The 20,365-nt window shown below is 38.3% G+C and overlaps 1 protein-coding gene across 1 annotated transcript in view; it reads left to right on the top strand.

Moving 5' to 3' along the window:
• Positions 1-20,146, top strand: part of KCNQ3 (potassium voltage-gated channel subfamily Q member 3) — a 186,314-nt gene extending 166,168 nt beyond the window's left edge. The window contains exons 9-15 of the mRNA XM_062504047.1: positions 449-475; positions 11,459-11,646; positions 12,708-12,810; positions 14,814-14,945; positions 16,658-16,756; positions 18,450-18,534; positions 19,409-20,146. Coding sequence (XP_062360031.1) covers positions 449-475; positions 11,459-11,646; positions 12,708-12,810; positions 14,814-14,945; positions 16,658-16,756; positions 18,450-18,534; positions 19,409-20,146 — 1,372 coding nt within the window. The remainder of the gene's footprint in view (positions 1-448; positions 476-11,458; positions 11,647-12,707; positions 12,811-14,813; positions 14,946-16,657; positions 16,757-18,449; positions 18,535-19,408) is intronic.
• Positions 20,147-20,365: the final 219 nt, after the last annotated feature.

The following is a 20,365-nucleotide window of genomic DNA, read 5'->3' as shown; positions in this document are numbered from 1 at the left end:
AGTAATTTCTTCAGGATTTCTTGACTGCAGAGCGTTTCAGAGAATAATTCTGAGACTCACAGAGTCTGGATTCATTACTGTGACTTCAAGCTTGCTCATCGTGTGTAGGTTCTTCTGTGCTTCAAATGCAACCTGAAATTTAAAAGGTGTTTTGCCAATAAGATGCTGGGAGAGAGGACAAGGGAGATCACTTCTCACCAAAGACTGGGCTGTCTATCTAAGCAGCACAGATTGGTTTCAGGAATCTATATCACTTTTTGTTTTTAGCTTTAAGGCTAGTTGAAAATGTAGCTCTTATTTTGCTTTTTATGTCAGTTTTGGTCACAGAACAAAGGCGGTAGTAGGTATTGGCAGTAGATTAGCAATTTATATTTTAAAAATATGCTGAATTTATGATGTGATGCTTCTCTTCTTGCTTTCTTGTAATGCATCCTCTCTTCTATAAAAGGAAAGAGCAATTGGATGGTACTGCCAGGTATGTAGCTGTCATTATTATATATATATGTTTTAATACAGCTGTTGGAGGATGCAAGCTAAATAGTTCTTTGTGGATTCATGACCTGTTAACTAAATCATGCTACTAACACCACAGGTAATCATTAAAAATTATTAACAAATCCATTTCCTATATGCTTGCTTTTTTTCCTAGTTTAACAACATAGCTAAAATGCTAATTGTACAAAGGCAGTGTTGCTTGCTGATTGTCTGTAAAGAGCTTTATTGTTTGTTATGACTAATCATGGTCTAGATTTCTCCTGATCCATGCTGCAGAGCCAGGGTTTAGCATCCAGGCTGTTCTGGGGGGAATTTAAGACTCTGTTAGCTGCTGTTGCTCCACAGTCTTGCACAGAGCAATGTTGTGGTGTGAGTTGGTGACAGTTCACCATGTGCAAAGATTTGTTGACAATAAATACAGAGATGGGTGTCTAAGATGGAACAGCAGGATAGTCTCTCTGGCACTACTGCAAAAAGCTATGTTAGGTTTGAGGGACTGGTGCCACCTTTGCTGAAAAAAAGGAAATCTCCCCATCACGCCAGGGTGTTTACAAGCAGAGAATGAAGGAATCATCAATCCCAATGCTGGTCAATCACTGAAGACTGCAGCAGAGCCTCCAAGTCAGTCAACCTGCAAAGTCTCAAATGGAAATTATATATTTATAGCCCTCTTCAGATAAGTAGAAGAGTCAAACACACATACAATAATCATACGTCAAAACTTAATGTTAAACCACTGTCAATGGGTCACCCACAATGAAATTCAATAGCAATTAAAGGATAGTAGTTCTACAGACTTGTGCTGAGGCTACTTCAGTTTGCATCCCCATTTACTGCACAGAGAAAAGGAACAAGAATTGTAGCTATATTTGAAACCTGTAAGCCAGAGGTCAGGTCTGAGTTCCAGTCTCTGGCCTGATGAAAAATTATGTTTTTCTTTTTGTTTTTTGAATATTTCAAGCAACATATGACAGCTTCAATAAAGGAAGTTGACAAAAAAAAGAAAAAAAAATAACACTTGCTGTTCTCCTAGGAATTTTTGGGGTTCAAGCTTCATTTAGCAGAGAAGAAAAACCTATCTCAAGTTTTCTTACAATACAGGCAAGTGCTCTAGTGACAAATTGTTGGGAAAGGATGTCTTCCTCCTGTTGCCACCAAAATCATGGGATCATCTGCCCCTCCTTTGAAGACAACTGGGTGGGAGGTACCCAGTTTTTGAACCCCATGGACCTTAAGTACTTTACAACCATGGCACTCTCCAGGCTAAGCAGTCACGAGCTAGCTCAGTTGCATTATGTCTGGAGATTTTAGCCATCATAATGTCTGGAGATTTGAGCCATCTCCAATGTTGGTAACAGCTGAACTTTGGCCCTTAATATGATGGGAAGATCTTGGGAGATGAAATCCTTTTGAGTATGTAATTCCACACCTTGACTCAGAATGTTCTGGCTGACATGCAGCAGCAGACTAAAATTAGGCAAGAGAATGACTGCTGCAGTTCACTGTTGGTCACAGGCCCCATGGAGAAGATCCTGCACCTGCAGCAGTTCTGAGTTACTGTAGCTTTCAGGACAGTAGAAGTCAGTTTATGTTGAAACACTGAATTAAAAATGGAAAAGAATGACTCACAGCTCAAAGTCTTTAAAACTATAATCCCAAGGCCCCTCATTCTATCTGGATATATATCTTGGTTTTATTTTATTATATATATAATATCCCTCAGCAAAATCATCAGTACACCTGCATGGAACCCTTTCTGCTAGCAGAAATGTGTTTATAGAATGAAGCATTCAATTAAAGGGATTGGAAACCCTCCAGGTAAACAGACATATGATGGTACTTGTGGGAACATCCACTGACTTCAGTAGAAATGGGATTGAGCTATAAAATCTGATTGTTTTGACAGTACCACATCCCATCTCTCATAAAACTCTTATTTATGAACCAGATAATTAAAAAAAAATCTTCCTCCTCCTGCAGTGATTTAGTATAGAAATTGTTACTCATACTCTACTGAAGTTTGTGCTTTGACTGTATTGAAATAAATGAGAATTCAGGGAATGTGGTCCTAATGGGGAGAACAGCCCATAACTGTCCTCAGTTTCCAGGTTCTTCCATCAGTTAAGTGCTTAATGAGAAAGTAAGTAACTAGTAATGCTGCTGTAATAATCAATTCCATTGTCTGATCCATGGTTGACAAAGGAGAGAGAAGAATTGGTCCAAAGTTTTCACAGAAGCTTTTAATAAACTAGAAATGAGGCCTGACTGTATCAAAATTTGAGGACAGGAAATTTACCACATTAACTGGTAGAGTTTCTACTGAGTAGTGTGAAAGCTCTTTAGGAACTCCACAGTTCTAGAGTTGAACTCTGTGACAGATCCTTCTAGGATCTCTCATAGATCAGGAGAGAAGCAGGACCTAACATCATGACAAAGTCATAGATAGATACAGGACCTTGTTTTTAGACCACTTGGGAAGAGCACAGGGGTCACAAATGAGTGCAAAAGTCCATTTCAGAAGCTGGACTCCAAGGCAAGGCTGCAGGGAAGAACTTTTTATAGTGGAAAATTATGTAAAATTTGGCAGCAATTCAAGGCTTTATTGAAGCTCTGTTTAAAATAAAACTGGGAAGATATGGTGAACAGGACGTTGGACCGGACCTCAACTCTGTCCTGTAAACATTGACATGGTAGCTATGATGCTTCTCTTTAAGAACAACATCTTCCCTACAGGCCCTGTATAGTCCCCCAACCCAGGAGAACTGGGGCTGTGCTCTCTGGCTCACTGATGGTGAGTTTACTGATTTCTTGCCAGAGGTGCCACTAGCTGGTTTTTTTTCCTTAATCAATGCCTAAACCTCACAGCCCATGAAATCCCAGATAGCAATTGTTTGTCTACCTGTTCTGCAGAGCTTTTTCATCTGTTCAGCTCTCAAGAAGGGAGATTTATAAGGAAGAGATACTAATGCTCATTTCTGCTGGCATGCAGTGAATCATTCAGCAAACATTTGGGAGCCTGACCTACATATAGGATGGGCATTTGCTTGCCAGACATATTTTTATTCTGAACCAACTTTTTATGTCTGTGTTTTGGGAATGAATACTGGGGTCTGATTTTTCAGTGCTGTTGTTAGCAGCTGTTCCACTGACTTTGACCAGTGTTGAAATTTGCATGTACAGACACTTCAGTGAAGAATTTTGAACTTTCTCCAAGAGTCTTGTGCCTGATCCTCATTGTCCAGCTTGAGAGCTAGACATCAGGAGAGCATGTTCCTTCCTAGACCTATTATGTGACTGCAGAAAAATAATTTATCCCCGTTTCCTTATCTCTACAAGATAAATAATATTTCTGTGCCTTTGGAAAGTTGATTTGATTCTTTTAAAGTAGCATAATCAGTACCTGTCCTTCCTATTACGAGTATGAAAGAATTCATGAAATGTTCTGCATTTTTGTATTGTCAATGCTGACAACAAATTGAAAATAAAACCCTACTTTGCAAGTTGTAAAATGTCGCTGTAAGCATTTCATCCTAATACATCCACCCAAAACAGTAAGGAGAAAAAAGCCACCCTAATCTTCACACTACATTAACTACAAATGAAAGGCTCCCATTCTTTTTCATAGAGCTTTTCATGGGTAATCATTAATGTCTCATCTTAATAACTTTTCTTCACTTTACAGTAATGTCATGTTTAGTAGGGAGTCATTCTTTGGATCAAGCCTCACAAGAAAACTTAGGTATATATGTTCAAGTAACAGTTGAGCCTTATTCTTTTCTTATTTCTTGCATGCCATTCTCTGCCTGCACTTTCTGTTTTTATTACAGTAGTTCACTTAACTACAATCAAAAGAAAGGGAAAATAGGACTGCATAGTTATTAAGCATAAGAAGAAAGCTGCATGACCTTGCAAATACTTAATTGCTCTGCTGTTCAGAAAACATGGGATATTACCCTGGCTCTCCCAATGATCAGCTTAGAAACAGGTTCTTTTCTCTGTTTCCATAGAATAAAAATGAAACTAGCCTAGTCTACAAATAATTTTGAAATTTACTGTGAGAAAAATATATGAGCTAAACACTGTTCCTTATGCAGTCCCAACCCTGCCAACACAATTCACACAAATTACTTTGAATTTGAGTTCAGTGGAACAACATCTTTGCATGTGTATTTGCAGGTTCTGGTTCAGCAAATGGAAAACAAGTGGATGCTTTTGACCATCTGAATAGAGTTAGTGACACACTTAAATATCTTGATGAACTGTGACTTAAGATGTGGGGCAAGAACTTTACCTTCCTGCAAAGAGACATAGAAATAGCTTGTGGCATTTCAGGAATATGGAAGACACAACACTAGAAATAATATTTGGACTGAATTGACAAGTATTTTACTCTATCCCACACCTTGATGTCATTCAACTTTAGTTGGTTGTTCTCATTCCAACTTCATTCCACAAACATGAACTCATCAATGTGCAACTCAGCTTTTCTAGCTGGAGCTCTTCAGCTTTTGGAGAACAGCAAGTAAAGCGCACCATTTTTTTTTATTATTATTTGATTATTGGCCCATGTAAAAACTCAAGAGACTGATTTTGCAGTTTGATTGCTTTCTAGTGCTTGATCCATGATATGTTCACTTTGAAGCAAAATATGGTTCAGCATTCATATGGTTTCTACCTACAATGGCTACATCCATTGGTGAAAAATATTCATCTTGTTTTCACAATGAATTTGATTTGGATTATTCTTCCCACAGATTTGTGACAGTTTATTTTCATTCATCTCCAATCCCTTTAGAAAGTGTGGATGAGAGAAGGGGCTAAGCAAAGGCCTTTAGTGTATTTAGTGTAAAGGCTCTTCCTTTTCTGAAGAGCATCAAAATTGAGCTGAAGTTTTGACTTGTGCTCATTTTTGTGGGCAGATAATATGCATGGTAGGTGAGTCTGGATTTTGAGTCATACCCACCTTTAAATAACAGTGAGGATGTACACCACCAGGGAGTGTGGAAATTCATTGACTTAGAAAGGATGTTTCCTCCTCACACATAAGAAACTTGCAAATTTAGACCTCAAGATTCTGCAAAGTGAAGTCTTTAGTTTTCAGGAAGCTATAGTCAACTATTTTGAGGCAGAATATTTTTGTGAGATCCTCTCTGAAGGAAAAAAATGCTACTCAATATAAGGGAAAGTTAATTGGCTGAAGTTTAGAACTACCTTGGAAGCGTTGAATGGACTTTGTTTTACCTTAAATCTCATAGACTGTCTGAGATCACTTGAACAGGTTCACTGCAGAATTCATGTCTGTCATAACATTAGTTTGGTGTTAATTTCTATTAGGAAGGGTACAAAGCAGAATACAGAATACTTCTGGAAACCTCATTCAAAATGTTTGATTTTCCAAAGCTAAGGTCACCCATGTAAGTTCGGCTGATAAGGTATGAAAATGCTGGAGTAAACATGAACTTCCTTCTGCTTCCAGTTACCTGATATTAATTACATCTAGTGATTATAAACTGTGAAAATATGGAAAAATTTCCTGATTATCATTTGTTCTTGTTAGGTGAAACTGGTAAATCATGGCAGAGGGCTGGTTGATTCACTCTTAGAATTAATTCACTTTTTTTTCTGCTCATACATGTATTGTTTGTTTATGAAACTCCAATACTAGGAAAAGGATAGAGAGGAGAGTATCTGGCTTGCATGATGGGATGCAAACACATTATTTCTTTGCATGACTGTTTCTGGAAAACATTTCTAGTTCAGTGGTTCCCACTCTTTATTCTGAGCAAGGGTAAAGCATGCTGCAGAAGCCAGCGATCTCTTGTATATTAAACCACCAAAATAATCACTCAGGTGGTCCAAAATAATTCCCACTGCTCTCAGGGCACAAAAATTTAAGACCTGAATTCTTCTTTAGGTAGAAAGAAACTGCAGTGCTTTTACCTTCCTCCCTTTCTGGTGATCTCTATCTACCACAGAATAAAGGAATTCTCATCCTGGGTCCCATTTCAAAGACACAGGGTTTGGAACCCGTGAGAGAGAGGATGTAATAACATTCAAGAGAAGAAATGGCAATTTATCCAAGTTAGTCAGAGAAACTACCCTGCATTTTTGTCAGCATTTTTGGGATGGATTTGTACCTCTCCAGTTTCTGGAGCTCTGCTGGAAGCTGAGAATCATATTTTACTGAACATAAGGAAGCCAAAGGAAGTGGGACCACTGCTCTCAAGGGAGGAAGAGTAGCTAACATCAGAACAGGGAGTCTGAAAGAGCAGCAGCAGTACCTGACCCTGTGTGTGGGAACCACTGTCCTAGCCCCTCTCATGAAGGATCTTGTGATCTGCGCATGCTTCTCGCCCTGGGACTGAACCATGCGCATGCTGCTTTAAAGGAGGAGATTGTGTCATGAGAACAAACGTTTCCTCAGTGCCTTCAAAAAGATCAATGAAAACTAAACCCCCAGCAGATCCAGATTTCATTCCTTGGAAATGAGAACAAAGTCCATTTTTTTTCCTGATGACAGACAGTCGTTATCTGGAAAGAAGCTTGGGTTTTGTTTTGGGTACTTTTGTATACAACGCAGGATTGTATACTTTGATGTGAAGCTGATGAATTATTTTTGATGATTTTACTGCTCTGGCTGCCGGATATGAACACAATTTGTCTATATTTGTTGCATAAACATAGTGCTGTGAATCTGAATGTTACTTCAAGGGTTAATCTTCAGGATTCAATTAATGAGAAGGCTTCAGCTCAGGTAACTTTAACTTAGACTTGAGACATAATTTTTAGATGACTTCTCATCTATATCTTTCCATAATCAATAACAAGAGCCAACTTCCCCAAGTGCAAAATCATCCCAAACTGAATCACACTCTCCCCACTCTGGTTAGAGTTGCTGACTTACCGCTGAATATAGAAATGGGTCTATAGAGTAGTCTTAGATGGGAAGTTTAACATTTTTAACAGCTTAAAACAGATCAGGTGAGTTCTAGCTCATAAATCTAAGATGCTCAAGCATCTCAATTTGCATCTCCAAACAGTCTTTGGAGAACAGTTTCTTCCTAAACTGTCACTTATCAGCAGGGAGAGATACAAAACTCTCTGAAAAGAAGATCTGGGAATGCTTTCAGTTTGTATTATCTACCTTAAGTCCCACTCCACTAAAAAAAAACACAAAAAAAGCCCTACCCCACAAATGAGCATGCCAACATATGCAGCAGAAAATGCCACTGCAAATAAGTAGGGCTTTGTGCTGAATTCAGAGGAATATTTTGTTCTGATTTTATCTATGAGGAGGATATAAAATCTTGTTTAGTCCCAGTCTTGCATAGCTCTATGACAGATTTCTGCATACCTTACTTATATTGCTGTGCTATAGTTAAAAAAAAAATAAATCACTTGATTGACATTTTGGATACTTTGCATCTTCTACTGACCCTTTTCCTTCTGGTCTGATCCCTACGGATCCTCACCTCACTTTATGCCTTCTTTTTTTCTGGTATGCAAGGCAGCTATCACAGGAGTTTTAAGGGGCAAACTTTGGGACAACTGGATATGCATTTTGAAGAACTAAGCAAGTTTCTGGAAAGAGAGTCAGAAATGCAGTAACAATTATATTATTATAATGTTGCACTAAACGTCTTTTTATAAACAACAACAGACTTTTTGCATCACCTATTTTTCTGCTTCTTTGCCTTTCAGGTTCCATTCTTAAAGATGATTTCTCTTGAGAGCTTCTCTGTAGTGTTAGTAACTCAGATCTTCTGACATTTAATATGTTGCTCAAAGCCAGTGTAGTACTTGTTATACAAGTATATATATACTTATATACAAGTGTACAAGTATAACATTTGACTCTTCCTTTCATCTGAGATCCATCTATCAGTCATCAGTTGTCAGTGACCTGTAATCCCCCTACCTGGAGGAAGCTGGTCTCCACAACAAGCCTATTGCACATTTTTTTCAGACCCAGGGACAAATTTTGTCATTTCATTATCATGGAACAGATCTCTTAATCCTGAAACTTCTTTGGTTTCTCTCTTCTTGTATCTTATTCCACAGTCTCCTTCAGTCTGCAAAGATCACCACCAGGGTGTCCATGCCTCATTGTTCTTTTTTCTTTATATTAAAGAAATTCTCACTCTCACAAGCTCACTCTCCCTAATACCTTCAGGCCCATCAGTTTATATGGCCTGGCTTACTGTTAGCACTTAACTAGATTTTTGGTGCATTTCTTTGCATTAAATTATTTTCAGTAATGTGCTGTGATTCTAGACTCTTCTTGACTGTACTTCTCAAAATTAATTCCTCCTTCAAACTTTGATTTTATTATTAATGAGACATAAGAATTTATTTTCGCTACTTTAACTGCCCAAAAATCCAACATGCAAATAATTCCATTGACTTTTACTTCCTTGCCTGTATATTTCATGCCCTTTTCAAACTTGGTTATTAGTTATCTTCTCCTGTATATATTTGCCTTATGTATGACAGCTGAGTGCTTGAAAAATCCAAATTTCACAGAGAATTGAAACATTTGTCTTGTCAAACATCTTGTCTTGTTCTGAGACGTGGTCAAACAGAGAAGTGAAAGTGATGCAAAAAAGAGGGTGCAGGATCTCCCTAAGTTAGTAGAACACAAATCACTTTCTGGGACTCTGCACCTACCATCAGTTCAGTGTTGACAGAACCTTGGTGGACAAAGCAGATCAAGATTCCACTCCAAAAGCAAGACCTATGGAAATAATTTCTAAAATTAGTTCTTAAACCCAAATGTGAGACTGCCCAAAACATATTTTGTCACAGATGTCAACAAGCAACATCTCATATTTTTCTACAAAGAAGGAAGCAATCCTCGATTTTTACTCCGTTCATTTGTCTGCGCTTTGTGCATCTTTTCCCCATGCCACGAATTCTTCAGGAAATTACATTAGGGGAAAGTCTGAGTAATATAGATATCATTCATATAGACTGTTCTATTTTTCACTCAAATCCATGCTTTTATCTCCTGGAAATGCTGATATATCAGGACTAAATCTGTGTCTCCATACCAATCTCCTCTTTAGTTGCCACTTCAGTACTCACACACACGTGCTCTTCATACATGCAATGACAGGGCAAGAGTCTGGACTTCCTAAGCTGCAGAAATTACATTCAAAAATATTTTCATATCAAAAAAGAAAGATCAGAAGGGTTGGAAAAACTTCCTACGCCCAAAGATTTAGTGCTTGCATCTTTTCTGATAGCGAAGCCCGTATTTCATTGCTCCCTGGGTCAAAGATATATTAATCAGAAACAGACAGTAGAGATGAGAACCCCAGTAATTCATGTAAAAAAAACAAAAAACAAGAAACCAGCACAAAACTTGCAACAGCTGTGATGCTCAATGCTCAGATAACATCCATTGTGGTGGGATACTGCAGCAGACAGAGCTCTGACATAGAAATAGGTCCTTCTTTCACACTTGCAAGGTCTGCACACATATCTCCATCTTTGTCCTCTATGTCCTTGCACAACTGACCCTTCCCACACTTGCCTCTCCTGCCAGCAGTTTTAGTGGCTGCAGCTGAGCCTCATGCAATTATACCTCGCTGAATACCTGTTAACTCTTTCTTCTGGTAACCATGGCTATTTATCCTTCAGCTCTGCTCCTCTGCTCTTATCTGTGGCTCTCAGAAACCTGCCAGCTATAACAGCTTCTTCCCTCCACACAGTCAACTAACTTGATCTGGTGTCCCACTCAGAACTACCTCTTGTTCATGTGTGCACAATTCAACTGTCCCAGGAATGTGCTAAAGAGCAGGCTTTCTTCCCATGGCTTAACCCTGCGTTGCCTTTTTTTGTTTGTTTTTTTTAACAAATGTGCAATTAGCAAATATTTGAGCAGCAAAGTGATCAAATATTTATACCATCTATCACCTACAAAGTGTTCAGAACATATATCAGCTGATAAACTCACTAGTAAATTCCTATTCCTGTTGCTGTTTTAGTGGTGTTAGTGATTGCCCATAAGATCACTACAGTCATTAGGCTGTCAGGAGGGTTAGTGATGCTGGTAAAATGGCAGGTAGATGAAATTCTATCTCTGTGTTGTCACTGAAGACAAATGTGTTCGGACAGCAAATCTCTAAGAGGACAGGCAGTGCAAGGAATCATCAGAGGAATGAAATTTATCACTTCCCTACAACTGCTGTAAGTCATGGTGGGGAGAAAAGAGGGTATCCTGCCCTACTATGTCCCTAATCAGTGCTTAGCAAAGCCCTGTTAGAGTTTTGCTGATGACTTATTTGGTTCACAGCACATCTGATTTTATTTTATTCCTAGCCAAGAGAGCTGAGGTTGTTGTTTGGACAAGAGAAGGCTCTGAGGAGACTTTAGAACAACTTCTAGAACCTAAAGGGAGACTGCAAGAAAACGGGAGAGGTACTTTTAACAAAGGTGTGTAGTGACAGGATGGGGAGGAATGGCCTCAAACTGAAAGAGTGCAGGTTTATGTTAGGCATTAGGAATTCCTCACTGGAAGCACTAGAACAGGTTGCCCGGAGATGTTGTGGATGCTCCATCCTTGGAAGTGTTTTAAAGGCCAAGCTGAATGGAGCTCTGAGCAACTTGGTCTACTGAATAGCATCCCTGCCCATGGCAGAAGTGTTGTTTCATGTCTTAATAATAAAACTACTGTTTCAAGTGTGCTACATGAGCTGAAGCACTGTGGTACCTTGCATGGAGAGGATAGCATGACCCTCTGGTAACATTTTCAACATTGATACCAAAAAATGCTCACAAAAAGCAGTCAATTATCTGTGGAGCTTAGCTGTTGCTTACAAAGATATTGATTAATTATGGTAGCCCCAGCAGTGTCCTTGTATACAAAACAATTATTTAACCCATTATATACTTAAAGCATCATGAAAATTAATTAATAGTGTACAAAGGAGGAAAATGATTACTTTTGCTTATTTTGTAGCCAAAAGCTGGGTCTCTTGGATCGGGTTCGTGGTACCAATACTAAAGGAAAGCTATTTACCCCTCTGAATGTAGATGCCATTGAAGAAAGTCCTTCAAAAGAGCCTAAGAATGTTGTCTTGAATAATAAGGAGCGTTTTCGCACTGCATTCCGAATGAAAGCATACGCTTTTTGGCAAAGCTCAGAAGGTAGCCCCTCTGTGTTGATTTCTTTCTTTGCATCCCCTGTTCTCCCCATTTTACTTTGTTCTTCTGCATATTCTGTTGAAGGTTTGTGTCTTTCTGGGACAAGCGTGTCTGGTACCTGGTTTTATGTAGTACATTTGGGGAAGCCCAGGAAAAAGATCCTGGAGTCCGGGCAACGCAGTGCTTGGAGCCAAACAATAGGCCTTCTGAAAAACAGCAACTGATATGGGATAAGGCCAGTGCTGGATTCAGCCTATTTGACCTGGAAAAAGTGGGCACACTGGGCAGTCAACCTATATCCCCCCAAAAAGCACACACCATCATGGCTTGGTTTATGAGCAAGGATGCTATGCTAAGGTAGCTCCCTCCTGGACTGCATCCAGCCCTGCAACAGCCTGTATCCTGGCATCTCAAATATACACTCACTGCCATCTCATTAAACCTTGTTTATAGAGTGGATGGCTTCTTCCCTCCCCTCTCTCCCCAAACCTGCTTCCCCACAGAGGTTTCCATTGGGTTTCCATGCAACATTACAGAGCATTTTTCCTCTCAGCTGTGCTGAGCACATATTTTCCTCTTCTTGCCCATAACATCTAAATGGCCTTTAAATTACGGTTTCCCCTTTCTTGTGCCAGCTGGCACCAGTGCATGCTGGACTTGCTACCATGGCTGTAGCCTGGCTGTCCACACCAGGAACTTGATTTTCTCCTTCATGAAGGTACATGAGCTCCAGGCGGTGCCAGTGAGAGGAGAACATGGCCTGTGGCTCCTACAATCTGATTTAGCCTTTATGTAAAATAATTTGGGCAAAAATCCATTGGAAAGGAAGTAAAGTTCCCAGTGTTTCAGAAATGCTGGAATCTGATAGGAGATCCTTCAATAATGTGTCTTACATCTGTCCCAAAATAATTAAATCACTTTCAAGACCTGACCAGCGAAAGAAGATGTAAGAGATATTTCTTTATTAAATTGCACTTACTTTATGTAGTGTTTTATTCAGCCAGACACCCCTCTAAATACTGTGTGAGATGTTCATACATCTGGTTTTTTGACCTGATTTTCAGATGCAGGAACAGGGGAACCCATGGCAGAAGACAGAGGTGACAGTAGTGATTTCCCTATGGAAGATATGATCCCCACATTCAAGACAGCCATCCGAGCTGTCAGGTAAATGTCTTTTTGAAGGATTATGCTCCAGGAAATAACATTACCATGTTGCTACATGTTGATTCACTGTTTCTGTTACTGGTTTTTTTGGTTTTTTAGATGCAATAAATGAGATAATGATAATGTTTTCAAAAACATGAGACAGACCCTGCTGAAAGTATGCCGAAGGCGGAAAGTTTTTTTAATAACATTAACTATGTCATTTTGCAAGATACTCTACAGTGGTTTTATAATAAAAAAATATTTTGTATTTCTCCTTGTTAAAGTGTTATATAAATATATCTTTCTCAATGTAGTGAGTAATATTTATATGAAACTGGAACTTTTGCTTAACAAAAAACTCTGAGCTGACTCAACTTTTCTTCACAATTGTATGAGTGTGCAACCTACTTTTCAGCTGTCATATTTTGATAGATGCTGAGGTCTCAATTTCAGCAGTTTTTGATTTGTGACACGTCACCTCTATTTTCATATTGCAAGAGAAATTCCCTAGGGTTAGAAAACTCCTAGTAAACCTTGGTCATGTGTTTAGCACATCAAGCAAAGAGAATTGATTCACTGATGCTTTGTTACTCATTGATGCAGTACTTTTTACTCTCCCTTGAAAAATGCCCCATGGGAAAATGCTCTGCTTTCATTGAAATTGCTGTTTATTCTAGAAGTTGTTCATTTTTGGGCCAGGGAGACTTACCACCTTCCAGGTGAAATACTGCAAGTCTGGAGGGTCTCACATTTATCTTAGAAAATCTTCAGGGAAGATGGTAATAAAAATATAACCATGTATTTATATGTATATAACCATGATATGTATCCTCCTAGTTCTTTTAGAATTGGTTACAGGAGAATCAGTTTCTAAAAATTCCAGGTTTTCTTAAGGCTGCTGAAAGCCAAGGGACACAGGCTTTGATCATGTTACCCATGACCTCTTCCCTCCCGTTGGAAGCTTCTCTATCCCTTTCTTTCCCTGATACCTGCTGCTTGCAAACACATTACTGTTACTTTTGAAAAACTTCTTCCCCACATCCTGTCCAAATTTCTTAGGTTCATGAAATTTCCATTTAAATTCAATCAGAAGCCAAGATTTTTTTGTCTTGTGTAGTGTACCCATATCCTGAATGTTAATTGGGAGTAATTCTTTCATACAAAACCATTGAATAGATTTCAGGGTCATGATCAAGGAGATTTTAAGTTAGAATTGCTAATAATGTGATCCCCATTTTTCATTTAAGTCTTTGAATGTGTAGTTTTGCTGTTATAATATATATAATTTCTCTATTTTTTCTATTTGTTTAATCTACCAAGATATATGCATTTAAAGTATTGTATAAACAGAAAAGGATGAAAAAAGAATGCCAAATATTTTTCAAGTATTCTGACCAGCAGCATTCCTTGCTACAAGAAATCTGTTACTAATTACTAGGTCATTTTATAACAATAGCAATAGTAACAGTAATCATAGTTTTATTGTTACAAAAACAACAATAATGTGATACTGCTGTTTTCTTCAAGGACACTTCAGGGAATTCTAAAAAGTTTTCACCACTTCACCTCAACTGCTACTAACTTCTTAATTTCCACATTAAAATCTAATTAGCATTTCCTATCCAAAACTTTCCCAGGTGCAAAATGAAAACCAAGATGAAAATTATTCAGCATTGCATATACTATAATTTAGCTTTATAATAGGCTGAAGCATAAAAGAAGCAGCTTCAACTTCACGGCTTCAAAATCTCCTGTGACTTGTGTTGTTGAAAGTCAAGCCCCAACTGTGATTCTGAAGCGTTAAACCATTTGTTTTAGACTATTAATTATGCAAAGCCAACTATTATAAATTTTCAAATGTGGTATGGTGTTACAGATTCTTTGTTTATATTTTATTGCCTTGTTTAGAAATAACACATTCAATTTACAAACACCCAGAGAATTCATCCATATTTTGATAAAATTAGAAATTTTCATCATGGAATTTATAAAAAAATCTCTTTTTTCTGCTTATTATGCAGAATACTACAGTTTCGTCTCTATAAAAAAAAATTCAAGGAGACTTTGAGGCCTTATGATGTAAAGGATGTGATAGAGCAATACTCAGCAGGGCATCTTGATATGCTTTCCAGAATAAAATACCTTCAGGCAAGGTAAGAATCTTCTGGTAAATGGGGGAGATGTATAACTTTTCTGGCAATATAAAAACATTGGCCTGTTTTTGTACAAGGCTACCCAGAAGTTATGCCTTTGCACAATGTAGCTGGTCTATGATAAAACCTTTTCTTTAAAAACAAAAAGCAAGTGAGTATCTAGCAGGGATAACAGGGATTTTCAGCTGGCTCGGATTTCAAACAAGAGCAAGAGAGTTAGAAAATCCTGTGAATTTTCTTGACTGTTGTGTCAGTCAGGATCAAATTTCTCTCCTTTTCCCCATTTTGCAGATGATAAATAAAAGCAATAGTTTCTCTCCATGAACTTTTCTTTGAGCTGTATTCTCTGATGACCTGTATGTAGAGAAACAACCCATAAAAGAGCAAAAATACATCAGCACAGAAGGTTTCACTCTAGGTGTAATTGACATATCTGGAAAAAAGTTGGAATTTCAGGATTCTGTGATTGTTCAAGTGCAATCTGCACCTGCACACGTTTCCTCACAGAAGTGGTTCATTGCAATGTGCTTTTGAGACACATCTACAAAACTCGCTGCTCGTCCCCTGAGCCATAAGCCCAGGTCAGACCTTGGGACTGTAAGTTTGTGTGGGCTGAGTGCACATCTGTCCAGATGTGTGTGCAGATGCGTGGAGTTGTCTGTGCTCAGTCTGCACAGCACATTCCCTGAGCCCCTCAGTGACTCCTAGCAGCAAAATGCCACACAAACACCTTCATTTCTCTCCAGAATGGGCTGAAGGATTGCAACCCTTGCAGCACATTTGGGCCTTACCTTGAAAGGCTTTGAAAGGCTGCTCTGATCTTTCTGCTGAACTTGGTAATTTCTTATTGCAAAGTGATTTTCCTTGCACTGAGCTACTTCTTTTTTAAGTATATAACATGTCTGTCAGCAATGCCTGGCTTGCCTGGAGCTTTTTGAGTCTCTATTTTCAAAACTCCTAGAGGTACAGTGAAACTATGCAAAGTATCTGCATGGATTGTCCAATAATACAGATAAGTGGTCTGTGGACTAGTGCTGATTAATATGAGGCTATTTTGGGGGGTGGGCTGAATAAACAGAGACTTATTTGCACCTGAACAGTGGATATGATAAATGAAAGAATAGTGAAGCATAATTACATGCGTTGTTGCATTCCAAACAATCATTCTGCTTTTGAGCAAAATAAAAAATCAAGTATGCTTCCTTATGCAACTTCATTTAAAGTTATGTTTTTCAAGCCAAAAGAATTATTAGTAAAGACTAAAATATTGCTGACAATTAGAAACAACAACTGACAGGATGTTACTGGTTTATTAGGAATGTCAGAAATTCTCCCTTTCGCCAAGTTCTGATTTTCATTACCCTGCACAAAATCCGATTGGTCTACTGATACTTTTTAAGAGCAGCAGCTATTGGATAATATTTTTTGATAATCATGTTGTTTGGTTCCTTTGAAGGAAAATAAATTGTGTTTCAAATGTTGAAGTTTGGAAACAGTAAGCTAGAGCATTGCTTAATTACCATTAAATTACCAGGTAATTACAATTCAGTGCACTGATTGTGACCCAAAAGAGACACATCACAACCCTCAATGTATTACCAAATCAACATGTGCTTCCTTTTCAAACATTTGCTTCAGAGGCGCACAGCATATTCTGTTGTGTGTTAGCATTTGGAGATGGACTTACACGTTTGCACATTTCTTTCTTTCAGAGTAGATATGATCTTTACACCTGGACCTCCATCTACTCCCAAGCATAAGAAATCCCAGAAGGGAGGAGCTTTTTCTTACCCTTCACAACAGTCTCCCAGGTGAATTTTTTATACCTAGTATTTAGCATAGCCCAACACAGTAATAAAAAGTTAATTCACTCCAATAATCATCCAACAATGATCTTTGTTCATCCATTGTTATAGTAATTATACTGGGAGGATTTGTTGCTATGAGATGTGCGTGGATAAACATTGAGCCAGAAAGTCACTAGCTTCCCTAAGAACAGTTTGTGATGGAAATCTAAACAAAGGCTTCTTAACTGTCCGTCTCAGCTTCTCCACAGTTTGAAAATAAGGTTTTAAATCAAATACATGTATTTGATTGCTGATGTGGTAATTTTCTAACATTTAACTTGTAAACCCACTTAAAAGCTCAAAAAAGTCACTAACAGTTTTAAAGTAAATTAGTTATCTTCCTGAAGTGTCCACCAAATGGCAAGTAAAGATTTTTAATACTGCTGGTTTTAAACCAGTGATTGGTGAGAGATACTCAAAATAAATTATAATAACAGATTTCTGGATGTGAAAGTTGCATTATATTATTTAATTGCTCCATTCTGCATAGAAAAAAATTCAATAATAAATGACATTTCTTCTGTTGTTTACAACTATCAATCTGTCAATAAATATCCATCAAGAACCAACATGACCATCAGCAATCTGTCCCCAAAGCTGTCATTGTTCCTCTGAACAAAAGCAATCTTACAGAAAATAAATTATCCCACACAAGGAAAATTCTGAAACCACATAAATGTGAAGACAGAGACCTAAGTATATGAAAGAGGCAGTGATCATTTGGGGAGGAAAGCAAATTGCAAAAATTGTATGAGCCTATGTAACCAGTAACCCAATGTGGAAAATCTGACATGTTTTAGGTATAGATATTGCTCTGATATGATTTATTCACAGCTAAACTTTGAATTTTGTCAGGAAAGAGAAAAACTGGCCATGTTAAATGTTACAGAGTACATTTGTTCCAAATCATGTTAAAGAGCAAGAGCTCAGAAATTGTTTTTCTAGACTTTGGCATAGATTGTGGGAAGATATTGATTCCTTTAAAATCAGTTGGGAAACCATTTAGTAAAGGTTTAATTTGACCATGAGCATCTATGATCTCATGAAGTTATAAACCAAGCTCTTTAGTTAGAGATCATCTTCTTACCTAGTGAATTTGGTCCATCTGATGGACAGGCCAGGAGGAAATTGCATAGATGAAAACCTATTCTGGAATCAGCTTTAAATCTCCAGACCAGACTGTCTCTTTTCATTATTTCCAGTCTCTGACACTATTTGATATAATGAAATTGAGAAAAAAAGCAACACTCATCCTTGAAACTCCGATTCAGTCTCCAAAGACACTAATTATAAAGAATTAGATTTAAAACCAAATGGCCATCTGTAGACCCACTAACTACACTATCTCAATAATTTTCACAAATCTGAAATTATTCCAACAAGCTGGAGATTTATTTGAATTTTATTTTGAATTTCTGGGGCTTTTAAATCTATATCTTAAAAACAAAGAAAAAGTTAATGATCAAGATTCTACTTTTTTAGGAATGAATTAATATCATACAGAATAGACTTCATTCCTATTTGTATAAACAGCTAAAAGGGTCCCAAGGATCTATATGAATAAATCAACAAGATGGCAATTCTCTTTTCTGATATAAACTGCTTATTGTGATGCAAAGAAATATCTAACTCTAACAGAGTTATTAATTCCTTATAGAAATGAACCATATGTAGCCAAAGCATCTACAGCTGATACTGAAGACCAAAGTATGATGGGAAAATTTGTTAAAGTTGAGAGGCAGGTAAGTAATTTCATGACAATGACAGAGCCTGAGGTGTTTGTTCAGAAGTTATAGAGCTGACATAAATTCTGCATGACTCTGGCTGACCCAGGAACAATTCTGCTCGTGGTGGTCAAGACTCACAGAGAACTTGTTCTAATGATCACAAAACTATGTTTGCTACTTTTTAATGAAAGAATTTACTTACCTGTTAAGTGTGCCTTCTGAAACTTGGTGAATCAATGTCATTGTGAATGGCAGAAGATCCTAATCATGATGTTGAAGTGTTTTGCATTCCTGTAACTTCAGTACTCATCACATCTGGTGTTTATTGTGAGCACGCCCTTTTCCTGCAGGGTCTGGACTCAAAATGATTGTCCGCTCTTGAGCCCTATCCAAAAGAGAAAGGAAACTAATTCTGATATGTAACCCTGATGCTGTGGGACTATTAGGTGGTGCTAGGTGCTAGGTTGGACTTGATGATCTCAAAGGTCTTTTCCAATGTAGATGATTCTGTGATTAACAGTTAAAGAACAGGTCTGAATGCAAAGGTAATTCTGTATATTGTATTTTGGTAATAGTTATTTACCACAGGTATCAAGACTTTGTCATGACATTAGAGAGTCCCATTGGATACTGTACTGTTAAATATCCAGCAAGACTAATAATTTTCTGGCACAGTTCATAGGGATGGATCTTCTTATTCTGAGGCAGTTAGAGGATAAACTGTCATCCATTTCAGCCCAGCTTCTGAGGGAAGGACATGGTTATGGTGTGTACCTCCATGAGCAATAAACATGGTAGCACATCATTGCTAGGGTAGTGCACGTTTGGAATCATGAACTCTTTTTGAACAACTGACTTGAGGCAACAACATGACATTCTTATTTTTCAGGTAAATGACATGGGGAAGAAACTGGATTTTCTTGTTGATATGCATATGCATCACATGGAACAGCTGCAGATACAAGTTGCTGAGATAAGTCCATTGAAAGATACCGCTTCTCCTGCAAGGGAGAAGAGAGAAGAAAACAAATATTCTGAATTAAAAACAATAATATATAAATACACTGAGCAGTGTTCTCGTGAAACTCCTTACAACTTCCAGCAGGTTCCAGTCAACAAAGTAAGCCCCTATGGTTTCTCAGCACGGGGTCACATGGCTCACTCACAACCTTTATCAATAGGTGGGCAAAACTCTGGCAAACTGCAAGCCACACCTTCCTCAACTTCATATGCAGAAAGGCCGACAGTTTTGCCTATATTTACATTAATGGACTCCCAGGTTAGCTACCACTCCCAAGGGGACCTTCAGAGCCCTTACTCAGATAAGGCGTCTCCGAGGCAGAGAAGGAGCTTAACGAGAGACAGTGATACCCCGCTGTCCCTTCTCTCCGTCAACCATGAGGAACTCGAGCGCTCCCCAAGTGGCTTCAGCATCTCCCAAGAGAGAGACGATTTCCCATTTGGCCCCAACGGGGGATCGGCGTGGATGAGGGAGAAACGCTACCTGGCAGAGGGGGAGACAGACACAGACACAGACCCTTTCACACCGAGTGGCTCCATGCCTTTGTCCTCAACAGGAGATGGGATTTCAGATTCAATATGGACCCCGTCAAACAAGCCAGTTTAAAAGTGCGTGTGGGGGCAGTCACTGGTTGACTTCTCCTTGTAATGTAAGCATACTTTGTATATCTCACTTACTCTACACCCAAAGCTTACTAGCTCAAAACACCAATGGCTGCATAAGATGCATGTGATATTAGTGGTAGTCATTCTGCACCATTTCATACAATTTACTGATGCAGTTTTTTTCATGCTACCAAAACTAAGGAGCTTAGTTTTGAGCATG

Source organism: Cinclus cinclus, chromosome 1, assembly GCF_963662255.1.
Source record: "Cinclus cinclus chromosome 1, bCinCin1.1, whole genome shotgun sequence".
NCBI lineage: Eukaryota > Metazoa > Chordata > Aves > Passeriformes > Cinclidae > Cinclus > Cinclus cinclus.
The sequence above is the reverse complement of the archived record's forward strand: the minus strand, read 5'-3'. Positions and strand labels throughout refer to the sequence as shown.